Source organism: Gavialis gangeticus, unplaced genomic scaffold (genome assembly GCF_001723915.1).
Source record: "Gavialis gangeticus isolate Ggan-Ray unplaced genomic scaffold, GavGan_comp1, whole genome shotgun sequence".
Lineage (NCBI taxonomy): Eukaryota > Metazoa > Chordata > Crocodylia > Gavialidae > Gavialis > Gavialis gangeticus.
Window position 1 is genome coordinate 9407464 of NW_017729005.1, and position 20978 is coordinate 9428441.

Below are 20978 nucleotides of genomic sequence, written 5' to 3' on the forward strand. Positions count from 1 at the left end.
CGCGGCGTAGGCGGCTGCGGCGGCGGCTCCGCATCGCGCGTCTCCGGCACTTTGCCATGGGCCGGGGGCAGCGGCGGGGCTAGAGGCGCGGGGCCAGGAGAAGGCACCATGGCAGCATCCAGTAACTCCAGCCTGTCCGGCTCTTCCGTGTCCTCCGGTAAGTTTCTCCCCCGCCGCTGCCTTAGTTTGTGCGCGCGGTGCTGGGCGGGAGGGTGGTGGCGCGGGACGGGGACGGGGACGGGGACTGGGCCAAGTGCGGCGCCCCCCGCCCGGCGCCCCGCGCCGCCTTTGTTTGTTTCGGCAATGAGCGGGGGCCGGGGGCGGCCCTGGGCAGGGGGCAGCGCGCAACTCGCCAGCCTCCTCACCCGGCGGGGGAAGGAGGGACGGGAGCCCCTGCCCAGCTCTGGGGCTCGGCTTTTTTTCTTTTTAAAGGCTGGGCAGCTTCTGAAAGCATTGCGGAGCCTGCCAGGCAGGCTTCTGCCTCCCTCATTGTTTCCTGGGGCTCCTGGTGGTGTCCAGCTGGTGGCCCTTGGCTTGTCACGGGGAGTGGAAGGTCTTTGGGGCCAAGACTGTCTGTCTTCTTGTTCCCCCTCTGCTCAGCCTGGGGGGCTCCTGGGCCGGGCCTGGGCCCTGATAGTGTCCATGTATGTATGTATGTATGTATGCATGTATGTATGCATGTATGTGTGTGTGTGTGTGTGTGTGTGTGTGTGTACATACGTAATGATAGTGTGCTTGTGTGTGTGTGTGTGTTCCTTTGATACTGCACATATATTGTGTGTGTGCATACATGCCCCTGGTCATGCACATATATCATGAGTGTGTGTGTGTGTGTGTGTGTGTGTGTGTATACATGCCCCTGGCCATGCACATAGATCATGATTGTGTGTGTGTGTGCCTCTGGTCATACACATATATCATCATGAGTGTGTGTGCATGTGCCCCAGGTCATTTACATATATCATGAGTGTGTGTGTGTGTGTGTGTGCGCGCGCGCGCGCACGCACGCACGCATGCTTCTGGTCATGCACATATATTGTGTGCATGTGTCCACCTCTGGTCATGCACATATATAACATTATGCCTGACCAATCTGATTGCCTTCTAGGATGAGATGACTGGCTCTGTGCATGTGGGGAGAGCAGCGGATGTGATATACCTTGTTTTTACCAAGCCTTTTTATACACTATCCCATTCTCACAAGCAGGCTAAGGAAGTGCAGGCTGGATGAATGGACTGTACAGTGGATAGAAAACTGGTTGGAGCATCGGGCTCAAAGGGTAGTAATCAATGTCTCTGTCTAGTTGGCAGCCAGTATCAAGTGCAGTGACCGAGGGGTCAGTCCTGGGGCTGGTTTGTTCAATATCTTCATCAATGACCTGGAAGATGGCATATAGTGCACCCTCAGCAAGACTGCAGATGACACCAAGCAGGGGGGAGTAGTAGATACACTAAATGGGTAGGGCTAGGATTCAGAAAGACCTAGACAAATTGAAGGATTGGGCCAAAAGAAACCTTATAAGGTTCAATAAGGGCAAGTGTAAAGGCATGCACTTAGGCTGGAAGAATCCTATGCACCAGGTACAGGCTGGGGACTGTCTGGCTGGGCAGCAGCTCTGCAGAAAAGGACCTGGGGGTGGACAGCTGAAGGGGACTAAGCTGAATATAAGCCAACAGTGTGTCGTTGTTGCCAAAGCATCAGCTAGGATTTTTAAGAGTCTGACTTCTGCTTTCTTGTAGTTCATGGTTCTGAACCATGAAGTTGAAAGGGGTCATGACCATATTGCAGTTTTAGGAGCTGGATAGGAGAGGGGTGGGTCTCAAAAAATTGTTTTATTTTAACCTGGGGCCGTGATATGGTTCAGGTTGTGAACCACAGACATACTTGTTCAGGTAGTTTAATCAAAGTGACAGAAGAAGTGAGAAGAACATAAAAACACTCCACTCATCTCTGAAATATGATGGTCTTCTAATCAAAGCAATGAATTAGGGAAATCTATTGTATTACCTTCTCAGCTAATTGATTCTTTATATAATTCATTTTTAAGTTACAACTGACAAATGGGACAAGAAAGTGGAAATAAGAATATTGTAGTAATTAGGAGAGAGAAACAGTTAGGGGAAATGCAGTGTCTCAGTGTACTTGTGATGTAGTGTTTATACCAAAGTACTGAAAGAGCTAGGACCAAAATACATGCGCTCTTCTTGAAAGGCATTTAAGATCTTTGGACCTGGTGAGAATGATACATGTATATCTGTGATGGTAAGCATGACAGTGACCTTTGTGTAATGTGCTAAAATGGACTAATGTGTAGTGGGTATGTGATAGTTTAATGCTGGGATTAGAAAGTCTTTGGGGGGCAGGGATTATTTTTTTTTTTGTGTTTGTACAGCACCTAGCACAATCTCTGTCCTAAGGCTAAGGTTTCTAGATGGTATAACAGTAACAAGTAAAACCATGATCACTCTCCTAAAATAAGGTACTAGCTTTTACTTTCACACATTCAAACTTCAGGTATTTATCTGTGTGCCTATAGTTTTAACAAAATGATTTTTCCCTATGCCCTTGTTAATGAAAAAGTCAATATCCTACAGTAAAGCAAAGTTTCCAGTATTAGCAGGCATATCATATCTGACTGCACAGCCACATTTCAGCTGTCTGTGGTTTCTGTTCTCAGAACTCAGCAAGTCTTAGAAAATACTTTTAATATCATGCAACTGCATTTGCTTGCTTTTACATTTATTTTGATACAATTATATTTGAGTTAACAAGATAAAGTCTTGCAATTGATATAGTTAAGTTCTCTCAGTGGAAGTGAGGAAATGCAGAATAGTAATATATTTTGCTAATGGAAAAAGATGTGAGGTCTAGGGTGATTGCAGGATGCTAAGAGGCTGACTAGTGACTTGCCCTTTGACCTTCATCAAGTCACTTACATTTCTGTGGGTTAGTTACTTACTTCTAGTATAGGCTGATTAAATTAATGCTTGTAAAGTGCTTTGAGATCCTCAAATGAAAGGCTTTTAAACTGTTCAGTATTCCTATATTTGAAAACACATTTTTAACCTCAGCAAAATTATTTCTCTTATTTTTTGTGAACCATAAGAATCTAATCTGTTTATTTAATGGTGGTATACATCATTTTTGGAATCTTAAGATCTCTGTCAGTTAGTATTAATTTTTTTTGTTTTGCAACTGCAAAAAATGACATGTTCTGACCTTAAGCTGCTGCATTTATAACTTTGATGCATGCGGTAGATGTTAGATTTGAGCATTCAAAATATGTCAGCAGTTTTCAGTGACTCAGAGCTTGTTTACATGAGGGATTTTAGTTCTGGTAGCTATAATGGTGCCACTTGCCATGTCAAGTAGATATGCTGCGATGAGTGGTTGGATACCAGGCTGTAACCAGTCTCTGCAGAGTTGCACATCTGAGGGAAGCAATTCTCTTTTATGAGCATTGCTACAATGAGAGGTGTTTTGCAAGCCTATCAAAATTTTGACCAATCTATGGTGCTTGTGCCCATATACAGGTGAGGGCCAGAGTCTCTCTCATGATGACCAGAGTCTGTCTCACAAGGAAAAGAAAAATTGTGTGTTTATGGAGTTCATAAAAGTTACTACTTGAAGAGTAGATAAGTAATCCTAACCCCTTTAATGATGTCAGTGGGAACATTTCCTCCTTTTTCTTACTCATGTTATTTAGGTCTGTTCCCTGCTAATTTTCTTTAGTGGGAGCAGAATTGGGTATTAGATGATAGTTTATTTTAGGAACCAATCTATACTAGATACAGTGGTACTAAGTTGATCAATTGTAGTGATAGTAATGCTTGGAGGAAAAAAGTACTTTACATGTACTGACTTGTAATGCCTAAGGACATGTTAATGCAATTGGCCATTTGCAGTGTAACATTTTCTTTTTCCTATGCCATCAGAACATGTCAGAAAGGCAAAATATAAGATAATGGTTCAAGTACTTCCCATGTGAAGAAGCCACACAATAATGTTATCATTTATGTATTTTCTATCAGTTCTGTCAAGTCAGTGTTACTGACTTACATTAATTGTCAGTTGTGTGACTGTATAGGAATAATATTTGATTCTGTGTTGAAAAAGTAATTTTAAAAAGTTTTATGAACATTAAATAATTCTTATAGCACTGCTGCAAGGTGATACATTGCTATTAGTTCTCAGATGGAGAACTGAGACACTGTGGTGTGCCCAAGACATTTGTGGAAGGTAGTGTTCTAGTCATTCAAAATGCAGTTCTTTGTTGCCAACCTTTTCCTTTAACAATTAGGGAACTTCTTTTTCTTCTTTGAGAATTATCATTCTCTAATATTAGTCTTGTGTAGTTCCACTGTCATGTTGCTAATTATAGACTCAGTAACTTGGACACTTGCCTGGGGCCTGATCCAGCTAAAGTTAATTAAGTTGTTTTTCACTGACTTAAGTGGAAGCTGGCTTAACCCTTTAACACAGAAAGTTGGATGGAAAAGGTGCATATTAGTATTTTCTCACCAGAGTCTTTGGCAGACAACTACATAAACTGTTTTTCAGTAAAATTTTCAAAAGTATGCAAGTCAACAAGGCTCTTCAACACCTCATTGGGACTTGAGTTTCAGTAGGACTTAGGCACTTTGGAAAATGTTGTCCTTTCTGCCTGAAAATTCACATCTGGAAATACGGACAAAATAAAAGGGCTATAGTTGTGTTAAATGGGGGTTTAGTATTGCCCATCAGTTTTCTTATCTGGAACCCTGCACTGCATATGCCATGTTCAAACTGCAGTTATTTAATATGTGGATGTCAACTTTTTTCTCAGCAGTTCTCCCATAGCATTCATCGGAGTGACCTGCTGACTTACCCCATGCCAGCTCTTGCTTCTGCTTTCCCTCACTTCTAAAGTATCCATTTCTTGTGCTTGTTGCATCAGCCCCCTTGGCCTGGTTCACACCTCTAACTTTTCTTCCCTTCTCCCAACAATTTGTGCCATTTAAATACCCTCAACTCCAGTTCATAGCCCGCCCCCCTCTCTGTTTACTGACCTTTACTTCCTCCTTTGTTCTTTCCCTCATAGTTTAAAACTAGTTTAAAACTTTCCAGGTTAGTAAACTCTTCACCATTCTGACTTCACACCAGTACTCTCCTTTCCCCTTGTAGCACAAATGGATGGAGAGTTACCTATAATAGGTAAACTTCAGGCTCCATTCTTGAAACTTTGTATTAGAGAAGCCAGTAGTCAGTGAGGATCAGGTGTAGAGAACTCTGTATCTGTTCTACTCCAGCCTGTGCTTCTGGGTAGTATCATATGTGGATATTGTCCCATCTTGTTGATCAACAAGAAGCTCAGCTAGACCAGATGTTGTTGCAACTTATTTTAATATAATTCAGTGGTTTTAAAATGCTATTTTGTGTCCTTTGGGAATAATATGCTGAACTAAATTGATATATGTTCCTTTTTGAAAAGTGATAGTTATTTTTTTTTTGCACTCTAGTACTTAAAATGTGTGATTAGCCAAGAAACACTTACCTGTCCTGAAGTTCAGAATAAATATATTACCCGTTATTGGTCAGCAGTCCTTAATTTAATTAATGCTGCCAAGGATAATTTGTTTTACAAAAATCCTGTAAGGAACAGAAAAAGCATAAAAATTTGTTTTTATATAAACTGAATTATGTTTATACAAAGACAACGTGGTTGCCAGTGAGGTGGTTTCCCCACATACTGTGTTGTGCAAAGAGAAAAAAATACCTAGCATATAAGGAAGAAAAATAGTAGGCACTTCTGTTAACTTAACAAGGTCAAAATAAAATATTAAAGGCTCATGACTCTCTGGGGGCTCATGAAGGTGCTAAGATGTGAAACAGACATATATTGTAAAAAAGAAAGCCAACATAAACTGATTTTAATTAAGATCCTAGCAAGTGAAAATAAATGAATTGGTATTATACACATATTCAGAAAGAATTTAATTGGGAAAAAGATTGGTGAGTGAACATAGGTATTTATTCTTAATGATTTCATAGAAATAGCGTTGTGAAAATGGTATGTGAAAGCTCTGTAAATAATGTTGTGTTTATGTTGATAAAGTGCTACTCTTGATTCGAAACAGGACAATAACAATTCTGCTCTTTTTTCTGTTCCTCATGCTGAGCTTTTAGTAGCTGTGGGTTTTAGACTTGAATTAAAGCTCACCAGTCACTTGTATGTGAGGAGACTGGAGAACATAACATTGTTACATTAAAAAAAGAAACTTCAGAAAAGAAAAAATTCCAAATTATTGTTCTGATCCATCCAAGATTAAATGCATAAACTGGTGACTACCCAGAATAATGCGTTGAATAACTCTTACAAGATACCTTTGATTTATTTCATTTGTATTTATTTGCTGAATAACCAAAGTCAATTTTTCTTCTTGATCTACTTGTCTCGGAGACATATGCTTAGGATCAGACATACCATGTTTCATGCTGTCATTATGATGACCTTTTTGGATCCCAGTTCACTTGACTAGGCTTCTACCTTCTGTTTTCCTGGTCCCAGGAAGTTTTAGATGTGCCAAATAACAAGGGATTATAGGAAGGGACTCTTGAGGTTACTGAGTCTTTCTGCATCACATACATCAGTCCTGCATGTTTTTGCCCACAGTGCTTTTCAAGAAGCTTTATTTTTTATTTAGTAAACTGACTTAGCTAAGTCTTAAACAAGGGTGTTTTTATAAAGATGTAGTTAGAAAATGTGCTAAGTTTTAAAAACAAATCAATGTACTTTCTCTAAAGGGCAATGTTGACAGTGTTTTCCTTTACATGCTTAGTTTGTGTGCTGGCAGAAAAAATGCTCAAGCTGGGGGGCCAGTCTGTTCCTCCATATCTCTTGCTTTTGTTGAAGCAATGAACTAGGAGAATTATGTTCAGGAGAACTATGTATTAAGAAATGCCACATTAATATTGCATGAAAAAGCTTTTGTTGCAGGGAAATGTAACAGGATTTGTACAAGAAGCTATAAATCTATAATTCCATATACACCACTTCCTTACAGGTGCATTCACAATTCATCTGAGAATTATATACAAAAGTTAGTGTAAATGCATAGTTTTAACTCCTACGAAGAATAATCCATTCTTGCACTCTTTTTTCTCACCTTTGGTTATGAGAATGTAAACTTGAATTTTATATTTTGAAGATTGTTATTACTAACTGTGAATCATGCAGAGTTCAATAATAATAGTTTCATCACTCTGCTGCACTCGGCAGTGATCCAGCTTCTGAGGCTAGAGAATGAGTAGTTTCTTCCTAGTACAAGGGAACCAATGTTGCAATAATGCCACGGTATCATTAATGTTAAGATTTGCAGATTAGTATACTAGTATTTGACAACAGGGACGGACTTACGCACCTGGTAAGGTAAATCCGGTAGGAAAGTGTTTGGAATAAGATAAACCGAAGGTGCTGAGTGCCACATCATTTTTCATTGAACAAGCTCCTCACAATAAGATTATCTTCAGAACACACTGTTTATTCCCTGAGCTGACTTTATCAGAGAATCTGGTTCGTATTGGTGAGGATGGCTTATTTACCATTATACAGGTTTCCCTCAATTTATGCGGTACACGCATTCCAAGACAATGGCACATAAACTGAATTTGCATAAAGTGAACCCAGCTTACAATGGACTAGATAGAGATACATTCCCACACTGGTGAAGGAGGGAGGGGATAAGGCTGGGACTAGGGGAGGGGTGCGGCACAACCCATTGGCAGCTCTCGGGGCTGCAGTAGGCAACAAAGTGGAGGGAACTGTGAGTGGACATGAGGCGGAGGGGTGGGGGGCACAAGGTGGGGGGAAACGGCTCTTGCTGCTATGTGCCCCCCAGGAAGGCTGCAGGCTGGGGGGCTGCACCAGGCTCTTCCTGGGGGATGTGGGCCCCCGGATCTGTGCGCAGGATGAGAATAGGCTGTCACTGCAGGCTGGGGCTGGCGGAGGCACCTGGCTCTTCCTGGTGCTTGGGGTGGGTGGTGGCCCTGGGAAGGGGGCTGCTGCCACCCCAAAATTTGCCGTAGCCCCCCCCCCAACCTGGCCTAGTGGTACCACCATCCCCAGCCTGCAGCAGCAGGCTGCTGTCATGTCGCGTGCAGATCCGGGGGGCCCATGGCTCCCTGGGAAGAGCCTGGTGCAGCCCCCCAGCCCTCCTGGGGGGCACGTAGCAGCAAAAGCCCCGCCCCGCACCCACTCACCATTCCTGTCGCATTGCTGCCTGCTGCAGTCCTGGGCCTCTGCTTCTCCGCACTCACCCCAGTCCCTGCTGCAGCAGCCACAGGAACAGCTGACACCAGTTGCCTGTAGCTGCTGCATTGCACTATGCCCCGAATCTCCTGGGGCTCTGCTTCTCCCCCCTCAACCCAGCTGTTGCAGCAGACCTGGGAGCAGCCGACACCACCTGCCTGCACCACGGCACGGCACAGCCCAGGGGTGGGGTGAATGGGGACAAGAGAAGCCGTGATCGCGTAGGAGTAAATTTACCTCGCATATAAGGACTTTTGGGTAGAAAAAGGGTGATTGCATAAGAGAAAATTTGAATATGTAGAACCCACATAAATCAAGGGAAACCTGTAACTGATAAAATAACAAATAGTAGCTAAGGGCCTTTCCCATGTATGGGTACAATCACTAAATCAAACATAACCCACTGTTACTCTTAGTTTTGGCCTATGTTTCTGTTTCAGACGCTTGAGTTGTAACAACATTTTCATGTTGCCGTTACGCTTTTTTTGTTCCCAGCATCCGTTTAAGCAAATCACCTTCCCAAACCTGCCCAGATGACTTACTGATCATGCAAGAATATCTAAAATTAGCTTTGGCTTCTACGTATTGAAAGATAAACCCCTCTCCTTAATACAAGTATAGGTAGGCTTGACTTTATATCCAGTTGTGATGTCGCAATATATAGAGGAATTTGTGGGTAGAAGTAAAACCTGTGTTCTGTGTTGTTGCATATGTGTGACGCTTAACCTTCCAAGCAATGCAGAAGCAAATGAACTAAAATAAGTCTTTTAACAGTAGATTTTTTTATTTTATAACTAGTGATAAAGTTAGCTCTCATTTGTTTTGTAACTGGTGATGAAATTAGTTCTCTTTGGTGAAAAAATTAGTGCTCATCTCTCCTTATGATCAGGGATCCTGATTTTCTCTGATAAAAAATTGAAAATTCTCTGCTTAAACCTCAAAATCCACATTTTTCTATGATTAAAATGAAATGCCACTATATATATAGTTATCAGTTGAACACAATATTTTATTGATATTTACAATTTTAAAACAAATTGGAAGCCTACCAGTGACTCAATCACTATAATAAAATCAATTCTAAATACCTACCAGCAGACACTCCCTATGCCTAAAGAAGGGTGACTGCACCCCTCCACTGCTTTGTGGCATTGAGCAGCTCTGATACATTGGTGCCCTGCCCATGCCATAGTCCTCACTCCCAAGCCACAGCCCTCCAGCCCTGCTGGTGCTCCTCACTATTGATCCACAACCCTGCCGGTGCCCCTAACTCCCCACCCACAGCCCCCCAGAGGAAGCCCCCAGCTGCCAGGGCTACAGGGCCAGGGACCCAGGTACACAGCCTCCTTGGCCCCTCTCCTGCCCACAGTAGTGTCCGAGCCCTGGATGCTGCCCATGAGAGGCAGCAGTTGGTGTGGCAGAGTGGAGCATGGAGCCCAGCTCCCCCTCCCACACAGGTGGCATGGCAGGAGCAGAGCCCGTGGTGGTGGGGACATGGATGTGGGCTACCTGCTGTGGGCCTGGGGTTCCCTGCCCTGCTGCCCTCCCTCTGGGGCCTTGCGGCCCAGCAGACAGGACCTGGTGCAGTAAGGCAGAGTGGGGCCAGGTGGAGAAGCTCAGTGCCACCTCCAGGAGCCCCACACCCCCATGGGGAAGCACCCCCTGCCTGCCCGGTAGCAGCAGGGGGCACAACTCCATGCTGCCCCCCCCCCGCTGCTGCCAGGCAGGCAGGGAGCGCTTTGCCAAGCAGGAATGGGGCTCGTGGTGGCATCACCAAGCTTCTCTGACCCATTGTGCCCTGCTGTGCAGGGTCGTGCCCTCTGGGATATGGAGGCCCATGGAGGGAGGGCAGCATGGTGGGGAGAACCTCAGCCTGCAGGGGGCAACCTGCCTCTGGTCCCTGCACGCACAAATCTAGAGTGTGCGCAGTGGCAGAGAGCCACCCATGGCTCCGTCCCACTCCCTGCCCAGGCCCTGCGGCTGCGCATTCTTGCCCCAAGCCCTATGCACTGCCCCAGCTGGGCAAACTGTCCAGCCCTCTCCCTCCCTCCATGTGGGGGCCTCAATACCATCCCATCTTCCCCAGCCACCAGACCTGCCTGCAGGGATCTGCTTTCCAGGCTGCACATGAACACATGCACATGGCAACTCCTGCCTCATTGCCCATCTCCCGATCCCCTTGCAGGCTGGCAGAGTTCCAACGTGCAAGGGGAAACCCACCATTTCCCACATTTTTCTCCTTTAAAGGAGAAAATCCAGGTTTTTCTCCTTAAAATGAGAAAATCTGAAGTTTGCCATGGTTTTCTATGGCAAACAGAAACCCCAGATCGCTGCTTATGGCATTAGTGCTTGTATATCATTTATTTTTGTTTTTCTAATGTAAAACTTTATCACCATATTTAATGGGGATTATAGTACATAAATGTCAAAATATTATAATTTCCGAATGCATATTCAAAAGTTAGTTGCGTAAACATTTGAAGTCTTTTAAGGACTGAGTATATACTGGAGAGACTATGTAAATGGCAGAGACAGTGGTACAGTATTTCCTATTATTGGGTGGTCTTTCTGCAGCTGTTCTGCTGCAAAGATTACAGTATTTCTGAGGGCATGCAGTGAGCTGCAAAGTGAAAAGAGTCAGATGGCTATATTAATGTAGGAAGTTTCCCTTTGAAAGACACAGAATTTATATTGCAGTTTTCTGCTGCTGCTCTGTACTGCAATGAATTCATTTGAGCAGTTGTGGAGTAAGTGGGTGGGGGCCATAGGCGGAGGGAGAAAATATTATTTGGGGGGGCTGAGTGGACATGCGCTTATGTGCCTGCGCCCACACCCACCTCCCAGCAGGTGAGTCTCTTATGGGGAAGGGGTGAGGGGCAGATCAAGGCCCCCATGGTGAGGGAAGGAGTGGAGCAGAGGCAGGGACAAGGGCTGAGGTGAATGGGGCCCTGGGGCCAGTGCAGGTTGTGGGACTCTCGGAGCCCAGGCGGCTTGTCCAGGAGTGTGGGGAGGCTCCTGCTATGGCATGCACTTTAGATTTGAGTGTGGGGCCGAGGTGGGCTGTCTGCTGCAGGCTAATCTCTGCACCCGCTGCCGGTGCCCCAGGAGTGGCACGGTGCCATGTGCTGCTGTGTGCCAGCTGTCCCATGTCCCCTGCCCACCTGGCATTTGAGGGAGCTAAGCATGGTTAGCCCTGGTCTTCCACTGCCTATGGTGGGAACCATTGTCAATGCAGTGACTACCCATCTAAGTAGGCCTGGTGTCACAAAAAAACAGTTTGTATGTCCATGTCTGGCTAAAGTTCTGCAGGTTCTCAGCTAGATTTCCTAAAAGTTTTAGTCCATTTGTGGGGATTTGGGACTGTGCCACTTTTTTGCATTTCTAGCAGACCAGCTTCATTTTGGTTAGTGTTTCATGCTCTGTGAAATAATGGGAGGGCTCCATTTGGGCTATAGCACTGTATTCAGTGCTGCTGCTTGCACCAACATGCTACATGGTGTGTTCAGAGTTCTTGCATAATCCCCATGAACATGGAGCTTCCTGGAAGCTTCCCAGTGTCACCCTCCAAATGAACACCCCCTTACAACTCCTGTTCCAGCCTGTGTGCACATTGTTACAGGGAGCATGTTCTGAATCTTTAAGAATGGTGAGTGCCTTTTTCAGCTGGAACGTGAATGCACTTATTGCAGCTCTTCGTGTTGCAGTGGAATGTGGATATGGAAGATAATGTCCCTAAATGAATATGTTACATAAATTACTTTACTTTATTAAGTGCCATCGGTAGTTTAAAAGGTCATACATATATATAATATACAGTCAAAAATTAAGTCAAATTGTACTTCCTGTTCTGGTGCAGATGAACCTCACAATTCACTGTGTGTTTGTTCTCGTGTTTTACCTGACAGTGGCCATACAAATGAAATGCCAATTGAATGCATGTTAGTCTGTCACTTTCTTTGGGTCACACACATGTATTGTGTGTAGAAGATGTAGTTACTATTTCTGGGTCAGGGCGTATACACATATAGCACATGGGCCAGCCCTGTTTTTTCAAATCAGCAGCTCTTGAAAAATGGAGAAAGTTCCTGGGATTGAAGTACATGAAACTGAACTTCTGTTTTGCAGATTACAAACCACATTTTGTAGAAGTCCAAAGCGCTCAAGTGATGTTGTTATGACTGTGCACAATAAAATAGCTTTGTGTTTAGAGCAGGTGCCTCTGCCCCACGCCTCCCTCACCACAGGTGCCTTGATCTGCAGCTCCCTGTTCCTAACTCAGGGGTAGGCAATGCTTTTTTGCCGGAGTGCCAAAAAAAACACGTCTACTTTGGAAGGTGCCAGAGTGCCGACATGCCAGAGCCTGGAACAGCTGTTTGTAGCCTCCCAGCTGCACCTGGCCCATAGAGCCTGGTCTGCTTGCAGCAGGGCTTACAGCCTCCCAGCCGCCTGCTGGGAGCACCCTGGGCTCATTGACTGGCAGCAGCTGCTTAGAGCCTGGGCTGGTGGTGGTGTGCTGAGCAAAATGGCCTTGTGTGCATGTGTGCTGGGGGTTGCTTACTTCTCTCCTAACTCATACGCTGACTAGATGTGTCCTTGAGAAAGTTTAACTCACTTATCCCTCCATTGACAACTTCAGTTGTTCAAAAATGTCAGGATCCAAACCTTTCAAAGTAATGAGACTGGCCTAAAATCATTATTATTTTTTTATAGATTGCATATTTTTTGTTCCTTTCTTCTCTTTTATATACCTGAGCACCTGATGCAGTGGATCACCTTTTCATGCTTTCCCTGCCACCCCTGCCCCCAAACATGAAAGCTAACACTTTTCTTTTTTATGCATTTATAGGATTCCAAAAGCTGGTAAAATATTACAATTGAAGTAAAAGATTTGGCAGCACTGTATTTATTATCCTGTAAACTATACATACAGTTATATTTATGTGGTTTATAGAGTTTCTGCAAAGCTTAGTTAATTGCTTGTAAAGACCACGAAGGTCTGGTTCTACAGGCTTTTTTTGTTCCCATTGAGGTTGTGTTTTTATACAAATCCCCATCAGAATAGTATTTGCTGTTATGATGAATGAAAATTATTTTGGGCTTCATGATAAGCCAAAAAGAAAGTAGTAGTACATAGCCTACTTAATAATTTAGGTATTCATGCCATGTAGATGAAGAGTATGTTAGTTCTGCTGGTGGTGTATTCTTAAGAATTAGACAAATTTGCTTCTCGTAAAAGCACACTCCTTAATCCCACCCTTCTGTAATACTCTTCAATTCACCTAGGCAGATTGAAATGATAGACAGATTTTAGTGACATGATGCTTTGAGTTCTAGATTCATTTTATTTAAAATTAGAAGCCTGTGGGTGGCTTGTTTTCTATTGATGAAATTAGGATGAGGATGTGATGATATTTAAAGGAGATTGCACCCAACAATGTCTTTACATAAATTTAAGTCTACTTGAAGATTAAATATTTTGATCCCCTCGCCATGAAAGTATAAATTTGACATATCAGTGGTGATTTAAAGTTTTCTTTTAATCTCAATGGATAACAGTAGATGACTGGACATGATTTAAATAAGGCTGGCTGCCAAGCATACAATTTTAAAGCTTTTGAGCAAGAATGCTTGAGGCTGGAGGAAAAATTAAAGACACGGAAATAATGATAGACAGCCTTTCCCTTCCCTTCTTTCCTGTTTACTAAGCTTAGTACTAAAGACTGTAAACCACTGAGAAATCAACTGATGAGCTGGAAAACAACCTAGATTAGTAAATGTCATGTTAGTGGGAGTTCAAGAACTTGTGTAGAATAGAGAAAATGATAATTTATTTAGTTTGATGAACAGTAAAGGGAATACTTAATGTTAAACTTCCTTTACAAAGTGAGTTGGTGTGTCAGATACTAATATTTAACACAAGTAGATTTATAGATAATTTTAATGCATAGGTTGTAATCACCATTCCAGTAGTATCTATGTGTCTGAGTGTGACCAAGACAGTGAGTCTTAAATTCATAGAATATTCTTTGAGTCAGTCATACCACCTTATGTTCTGATCCCTTAATATCTTGCTGGTGCGTTTGAGTGGGAGACCTCCAAGAAGTACCTAATAGTTACTGTAACTGATGTTGGCAATTTTGTGCAATGTTCCTTTTTCTTCTGACTGAACCAACGCCTAAATATACTGGTAGGGGGCACTAACCAGCTTCAGGAAGATGCATTCAACCCTCTCCCAGTAGAACCTAAGCACTTAATGAGCATTTATCAAATTTCACCTACAGAAAATGACTGATTCAGGAGAAAGGTCTTCCTTATTCAGTGAGGGAGAACTTGCCTGTGTGAGTTTCTTGTGTACAAATGAATGCCTGTAAACTTCCCCGCTGCTCCACTTCTCCCAGACCAGGAAGAGTCGAGCTGCAGAGGGGTGTTCCAAGACTGGAATCACCCTGTTCTGGAGAAGGCATGGGGAGTATTTCCCTGCTACTTGACTCCTTCTGGAACCAGGAAGAGTTGCAGAGCTTAGAAGCCCTCTCCATATGTTCCACAGACCAGAGACAAATGGTCTAGGGAACACATGAGGAGCGTTGCCTGCTCTCCCCTTCATGCCCAGAACAGAGTGGGTCAAAGCTGGGGCATCCACTGCAGCAGTGAGGTTCCCCAAGCATAGAGCTTCAGTCGTACTGAAATCTGTGGCAAAAGCACACAGTATGTTATTTCTATAGCTCTGCAAGCTAGTCCTTTTATAAAATCAAGATATCAACCTCCCTTGAGAAATGTGCAGCTCTTGGCATTAGGAAAATATTTTTAAAATTAGTACATATCCTCCAAACCTGTTCATTTTCAACTTGTTTTTCTTTAATCTTTATTTCAGTTCAATGTTTAGTCCTGGAAAAATAGTCATGTTCATTATTCTAATATTATAAAAGCCTAAGTCCGTCTGTCTGTAATGCTTTATTCGCACTGTGATTGGCTGATTGGCTGATGGAAACAGCCGATCAGAGTGCTCCAAGTGTGGGGGAGCGCCACCATGAGGTGGGAGCAGCACTGGCCTCAGCTCCCCCACCCTGCTCCCTGCAAGCGGCACAGAGAACCAGACACAGGGTAGGGGAGCCAAGGCCAGCAGCACTGGCCTTAGCTCCCCTATCCCGCTCCCTGCAAGAGGCAGAACAGCGGCAGCATGGGGCGTTAGGTGGTGGCACTCCATCCCAGCCCCCTCCCCCAGCCCCCCTCAGCCCAGGTCATTCTTGACAGGCACTTGGCTAGTACGTAAATAAGAACCTATGGGCATATTACACATTGCTTTGTTTCAGAGTAAGACTTTGCAGAGCATAGCAGCTTATTACTAGCCAAAAGTAATCACATTATATTGGTGTCCATAGGTTTCTGTTCGAATTGGGGGTGTAATTGGGGGTGTATGTGTGTGGAGTGATGCACAAATGCAAACATTATTTTTATTTATATATTTATTTTGTTGTACAATGAGGTTGGACAATGTACAACCACATAATAAAGGACAGCAGACCCAAAAGAGCTCATAGTATACAAGATGCAAGCAGACAAAGGTAGGGGGTAGAGGTATAACCTACAAGAAAAATGACAGGTAAAAAATTGACAGTGTTGTTAGTTATATGCGTTAAATATGTGTGCTTTCAAATGAGTTTAACAGTAAAGAGTAAGGGAATGGGGGAATGAAACAGGTGCTAGAAAGCAGAGTTGTCCATGCTCATCACATTCCTAAGATTCTGGCTGTGTCCTAATTCCATTATGCCTGTAGCGAAGGAGGAGGCAGATTGTTCTCGAAAAAGAATTGCTGCAGAGTGCTTTGACTCACAAAAACCTTTTCCTTTTAGTTGCTGTCTTTTATTTGTACTTATGCCTGTTCCTTTGATCTCTACAGGTTTTATGGATATGCATGTCATCACTTAGTATTGTAGTTGGTTAATCATACTTGCATATGCCAGCAGTAAATATATTAAGAGGAGGTTCTACCTTAATATTTATAATGTTCAGTTATAATAATTGGCAATATCTATAGCTTAAATGCAGAAATGAGAGACAATCTGGGTCAGAATATTTTTAAATGATTGATAATTCCACCAATATAGCTAGAAGGCTACTTTTACACAAGTATTCTTAAAAAAAAAAAAAAAAAAAAGCCAAAACAAAATATACCTCAGTAGCAAGTGAATGCAAGTGGAATTGGACAATATATAATATACTTCATTTTTATAGGGAAATAAATTCAAATGTACATGTTAAGTAGTTTTAGAACAGCATTTATTGACTCCTGGTGGTAGAGTATTGATCAAAGTCTTCCAGTGTCCAGAAAATATGAAAATAAAAAAAAATTAGAAAGTAGTATCTTTGTAAAGGGATATCCCATCGCTTTCTCAGTTGGGTTATAGATACAATAAATTGAGGAGAATTGGATACACTATTCTTATTTAATAATGAGAGGCTTGGTTCAAATATTAGTGTTTAGCATTTTATTTAACTTTGTGCATTTTGAGAGCACTGTGTGAGCTTTTAAATAATCCTCACAGCACCCCTATATTGCAGATGGAAAAAATAAGGCAGAGCAATCAAACTACTTGTGTAGAATCATAGACTGAGCCTCTAGTCAGAGGATTAGAAATTAGGATGGCATGGCTCATAGCCCAACATTCCATTCATTAGTCAGTGCTGTCTTCCTTAATAACCACAGCAGTTTTTACTCAAGTAATAAAGATTTTAGGACTTCTTGACAATTTTTCTTTGTATGGTGTAGCTAACATCTTTGCGTAGAAAAATCTTATGCAAAAATTTAATCAGTAGATTTGGATTCTTCTTATTAAAAAATAGTTTAAGGGTTAATGTCTTTGTTCAGCCAGACTGTGTTTATACTTTCTGCTATTTTTCTGTGCAATCTCTTTTTTCTCCTTCCTTCTCAACATGAGGAGAACACCACCTTTCTGGACTTCATACCTAAGTACAGACAGTCAGAAAGCCTGAGGCTGAATCAATTCAGTCTTCACAGGTTAATCTAAACTGCATGGATTGAGCCAGTATGCAAGTGAACAGACATTCACTTTTGATTCTGGAAAATGGAGCCACAGGTCTACAGTGGCCCAGGCCAGAAGCTGGGGGGTGGTAGAGTATGCCACCCTGTTCAGCTACAGCAGACAATTTGGGCCAAAGTTAGCCTGCCCACCCTGCAGGGATGTGTGGAGGGAGGGGAGGGTGCAAGGGAGGTACAAAACATCCTGGGATACTGGGAGACTGTGAGTTAACTTGAATCTGGAGGGGATCTAGGACAGAAGTTCAATAAACCCATGTAATTTCAATCAGTTGAGTAAATACTACATCCGGGTTTATCTTAACCTGGTTTCGGCAATTTTGAAAGCTGTTTATGTTTAAGTTGTGTTACAGATTTGAACCAGTTTCCGATCACTTATATTGATTTGTGTAATTTCTGTTCCTAGCCCATGGGTACAGACCCTGATTTTAGTTATACTTTTGAAACTTCGAGTAACTTCATAGATGTTAGCAGAGTTATTCCAGCTTTGAACGTTCACACTTGCTCAGGATGATGCTGACCTTATCTATTGTCCATTATTAGTTTCTTTTCATATAATCCATTCAGAATATATTTGTTGATTTATATGTACTTAAGTAATTTGATGCTGTTAATTTTTGCAACTGTTAGAATAGCATGTGGAGTTGGCAGCTGCTGGGATAACAGTTTGGGTGTCTTTTTCCCTTTGGAAAACAAAATATTGTAGACATACAAAACTTTTGCAAATTATGAAGGACATATGAGCATGAAATAATTTGCATATTTTCCTTTAACATAAGATTATTTCCCCCCGATGAATATATTCATTTTGCTTTGATGTCAACCAGAAATATTTTTAAAACTTTTTTGCATAGTTAATACTAGATGCAAACCAATGAAAATTGCATTTTCTTTCCAACTGCCCAGCCTTACCACAAAGAATAGCTTCCTGAGAAATAGGTTCTCAGAAAAAGAAACAGGTCTGTGGTAAGCTGTGTAATAAGCCAAATCCAAGAGCCCATTATATATTCTTTTAAGTGGATGGTGGGGAGCAGATGAGTGGAGTGATACCAGCAAAGAACTTGTAGGTTCTGTAAGTAGTAGTAACTACTAGGCTAAGGACAGAAGTTACACATAAATTGGTATAAGTGATTGGAAACCGGTTCAAATAGGTAACACAACAGAAGTTTAGTGCACATAAACTGCTTTCAAAGTTTAAGATAAACCTGGATGGATATAGTATCAGACTTAACTGATTTAGGTCAAATCAGTTTATTGAACTTCTATCCCAGATTCCCTCCCGATTCAAGTTAATTCACAGTCCCCTAGCATCCCAGGATGATTTGTACCTTCTCTGCAACCCTGCCCCCTTGCAAGATGGGTGGGCTAGCCTTGGCCCAAGATACCTGCTCCAGCTGAGCGGGGAGGTGTGCTCTAGTGTCCCCCAGCTTCTGGCCTGGGTCACTGCATTTTTGGAATCAAAATGAATGCCTTGTTCACTTGCTTATCGGTTCAGTCTATGCAGCTTAGACTAACCTGCAAAGATTGAATCAATTCAGCCTCAGGCTTTTTGGCTGTCTGTACTTATTCCTAGAATTAGTGAACATGCTTCAAAAAAGGGGTAAATAAATGTTGTACCCTAGGCAAAAACCTGTCAGAGCCGGGGGTGGAAGTGCCAAGCAAAATAAATTTTTGTGGGGTGGGGGGGTGGAGGGAGTGGGGAGTGGTCAGGGTGGTCCGTCTTACCTACCCCTGGAATTCAAAGACTGAAGGTGCTGCTGCCGCTGCATCTCTGCCTGTCTACCTGCAGTTATGCTACTGTAATTCAATACTTCTGTTTATTTCCCTGAAAATAAGAGTGGCCGCTGATATTTAGCAATGATATGACTCCCATTCAAGTTGATTAATCTTCCCAGTGACCTAAGTTGAAGTTGGACTGGGCCCCCAGTTACAGTTCTTTATGTATACATTCTGTATAATATCAGGTGCTAATCACTTTGTGCTAACCTAAAGTCACACAGGAGAGATCCCGAAGGCAAGGTAGGAAGACAATTCCATAAACTAAAAATTAGATGAAAACAAATGTGCTTCTCCATCAGATGTACACATTTTACTTTTGAGTATTAAACTATTGTACTCTTTTTGCCTCCCAATTTATTGGAATAGAAATATTTAGGATGTGTTCCAGTCTGTTGGCTGCAGATGATGAGATCCTTTATGTCTTGTTTTGCCATCATCTCAGCAAATTACTATAGTTCTCCTCTTAGTGCTCTCTTTCCTCATTCTGTAAATCTGAGTAAGATCTTTGTCAGGTAATTGTGTTTTTCTATTGAACTGACCTTGGAAATGGTAACAGACTCTGAGAGCCTGCATCCCTTTTACATCATGCTGAGAGCGTAAATGTGCTTTAAAGTCAATATAAATTATATTTATTCTCATTTAAAGGCCTTTCACACTGCTAGCGCGATGTAAAGGAACATCAGTTAAATAAGAATCGGTCCCCAAGTGTTTTAATTCATACTTGGATTAAATCAGGACTGTATGTAATACCTGTGTTCTTTCAGTACTCTTTTACCTTAAACGGTTTTAATGAAAGGAAATAAAAAATAGCAAGGAAATTGTTTGTTCAAGGTATGCAGATTGCATTTGAGGTACTACAAGTAAGTGCATACATGAGGTGAACCCCTCCCATCCCTGCCTGTGGTGATGCGTTCTCAGTGCAGGTTATCTAGAGATAGTATTGAGGTAAAGGCTAGCAGGCAGCACTGGCTAGCAGAACTGTCTTAGTGGGGTGAAGATCCACTCCTGCACCTGTGAAATAAGAGTGTGCCCAGTGCCTTTTCCTTGCGCTCTGGAGCCATTGTGGAGGCGCATTGTCTTTTAGTGTTGCTACTGGGACATTGCTCTTTGCCTCTAAATACTGGCTGGGAGCTATAATTTAACCTGTATGTGACAGCAGGTTCACTTAAACTTAGGTTTCAAAGATTTTATTGGTTATAGGAGTACTCTCAGTTTCATAATTATATATGGATTGGGCTTGTGTGTAATGTATTTTTGTTTTACATACGTAGATTCACTCTCTCACATGCATGTGTGTGTGTGTATGTATGTCCACATGTAAAATAAAATACATATTTTTGTGTAGCCACTGGAGAGGTTAAAGGGGTAAATGTATGTGACAGAAAGTGTGTTTGTTAAATGTAGGAATTGGGAAATCAAATTAATTGCTTTTTAGATGCTAAACTAGCCATATTAAGCAAATATCTGTAGGAAACCTTCCATAAACTTGTCATTGATGGTCGGGGTGTCTAATATCCAGCCAATGAGCAAGATCCAGCCTGTAGAATCATTGCATCCAGCCCAGTCCGGTAGGCTTCCCTTGGTTTTGCACTGCTGCACATACCTGGCACTGCAGACTGGCCAGAGCTCCACCCCACTGGGTAGCAACACTGAGCTGGAGGCATGTGGTTTCATGGAGCAGTCTTCAGGTGGCAACACAGAACTCTGGTGACCTAGCAGTGCCAGGGGTGTGTGGTAGCATGGCACTAAGGGCGTGCAGTGGTAGGGAGCTCTGGCCAGGCAGTGGCACAGCTGGGGGGGTGTGGATGCATGGGCTGTGTTCAAGTGGCAACCCAGAGCCGGGGGGGGGGGGGGGG

The 20978-nt window shown here is 42.7% G+C and overlaps 1 protein-coding gene across 1 annotated transcript in view; it reads left to right on the forward strand.

The window, feature by feature from the left end:
• The first annotated feature begins 6 nt into the window (after window positions 1-6).
• The window catches only part of CHN2 (chimerin 2), a 292674-nt gene continuing 271702 nt past the window's right edge, over window positions 7-20978 (forward strand). The window contains exon 1 of the mRNA XM_019508643.1: window positions 7-157. Coding sequence (XP_019364188.1) covers window positions 109-157 — 49 coding nt within the window. The 5' untranslated portion in view covers window positions 7-108. The remainder of the gene's footprint in view (window positions 158-20978) is intronic.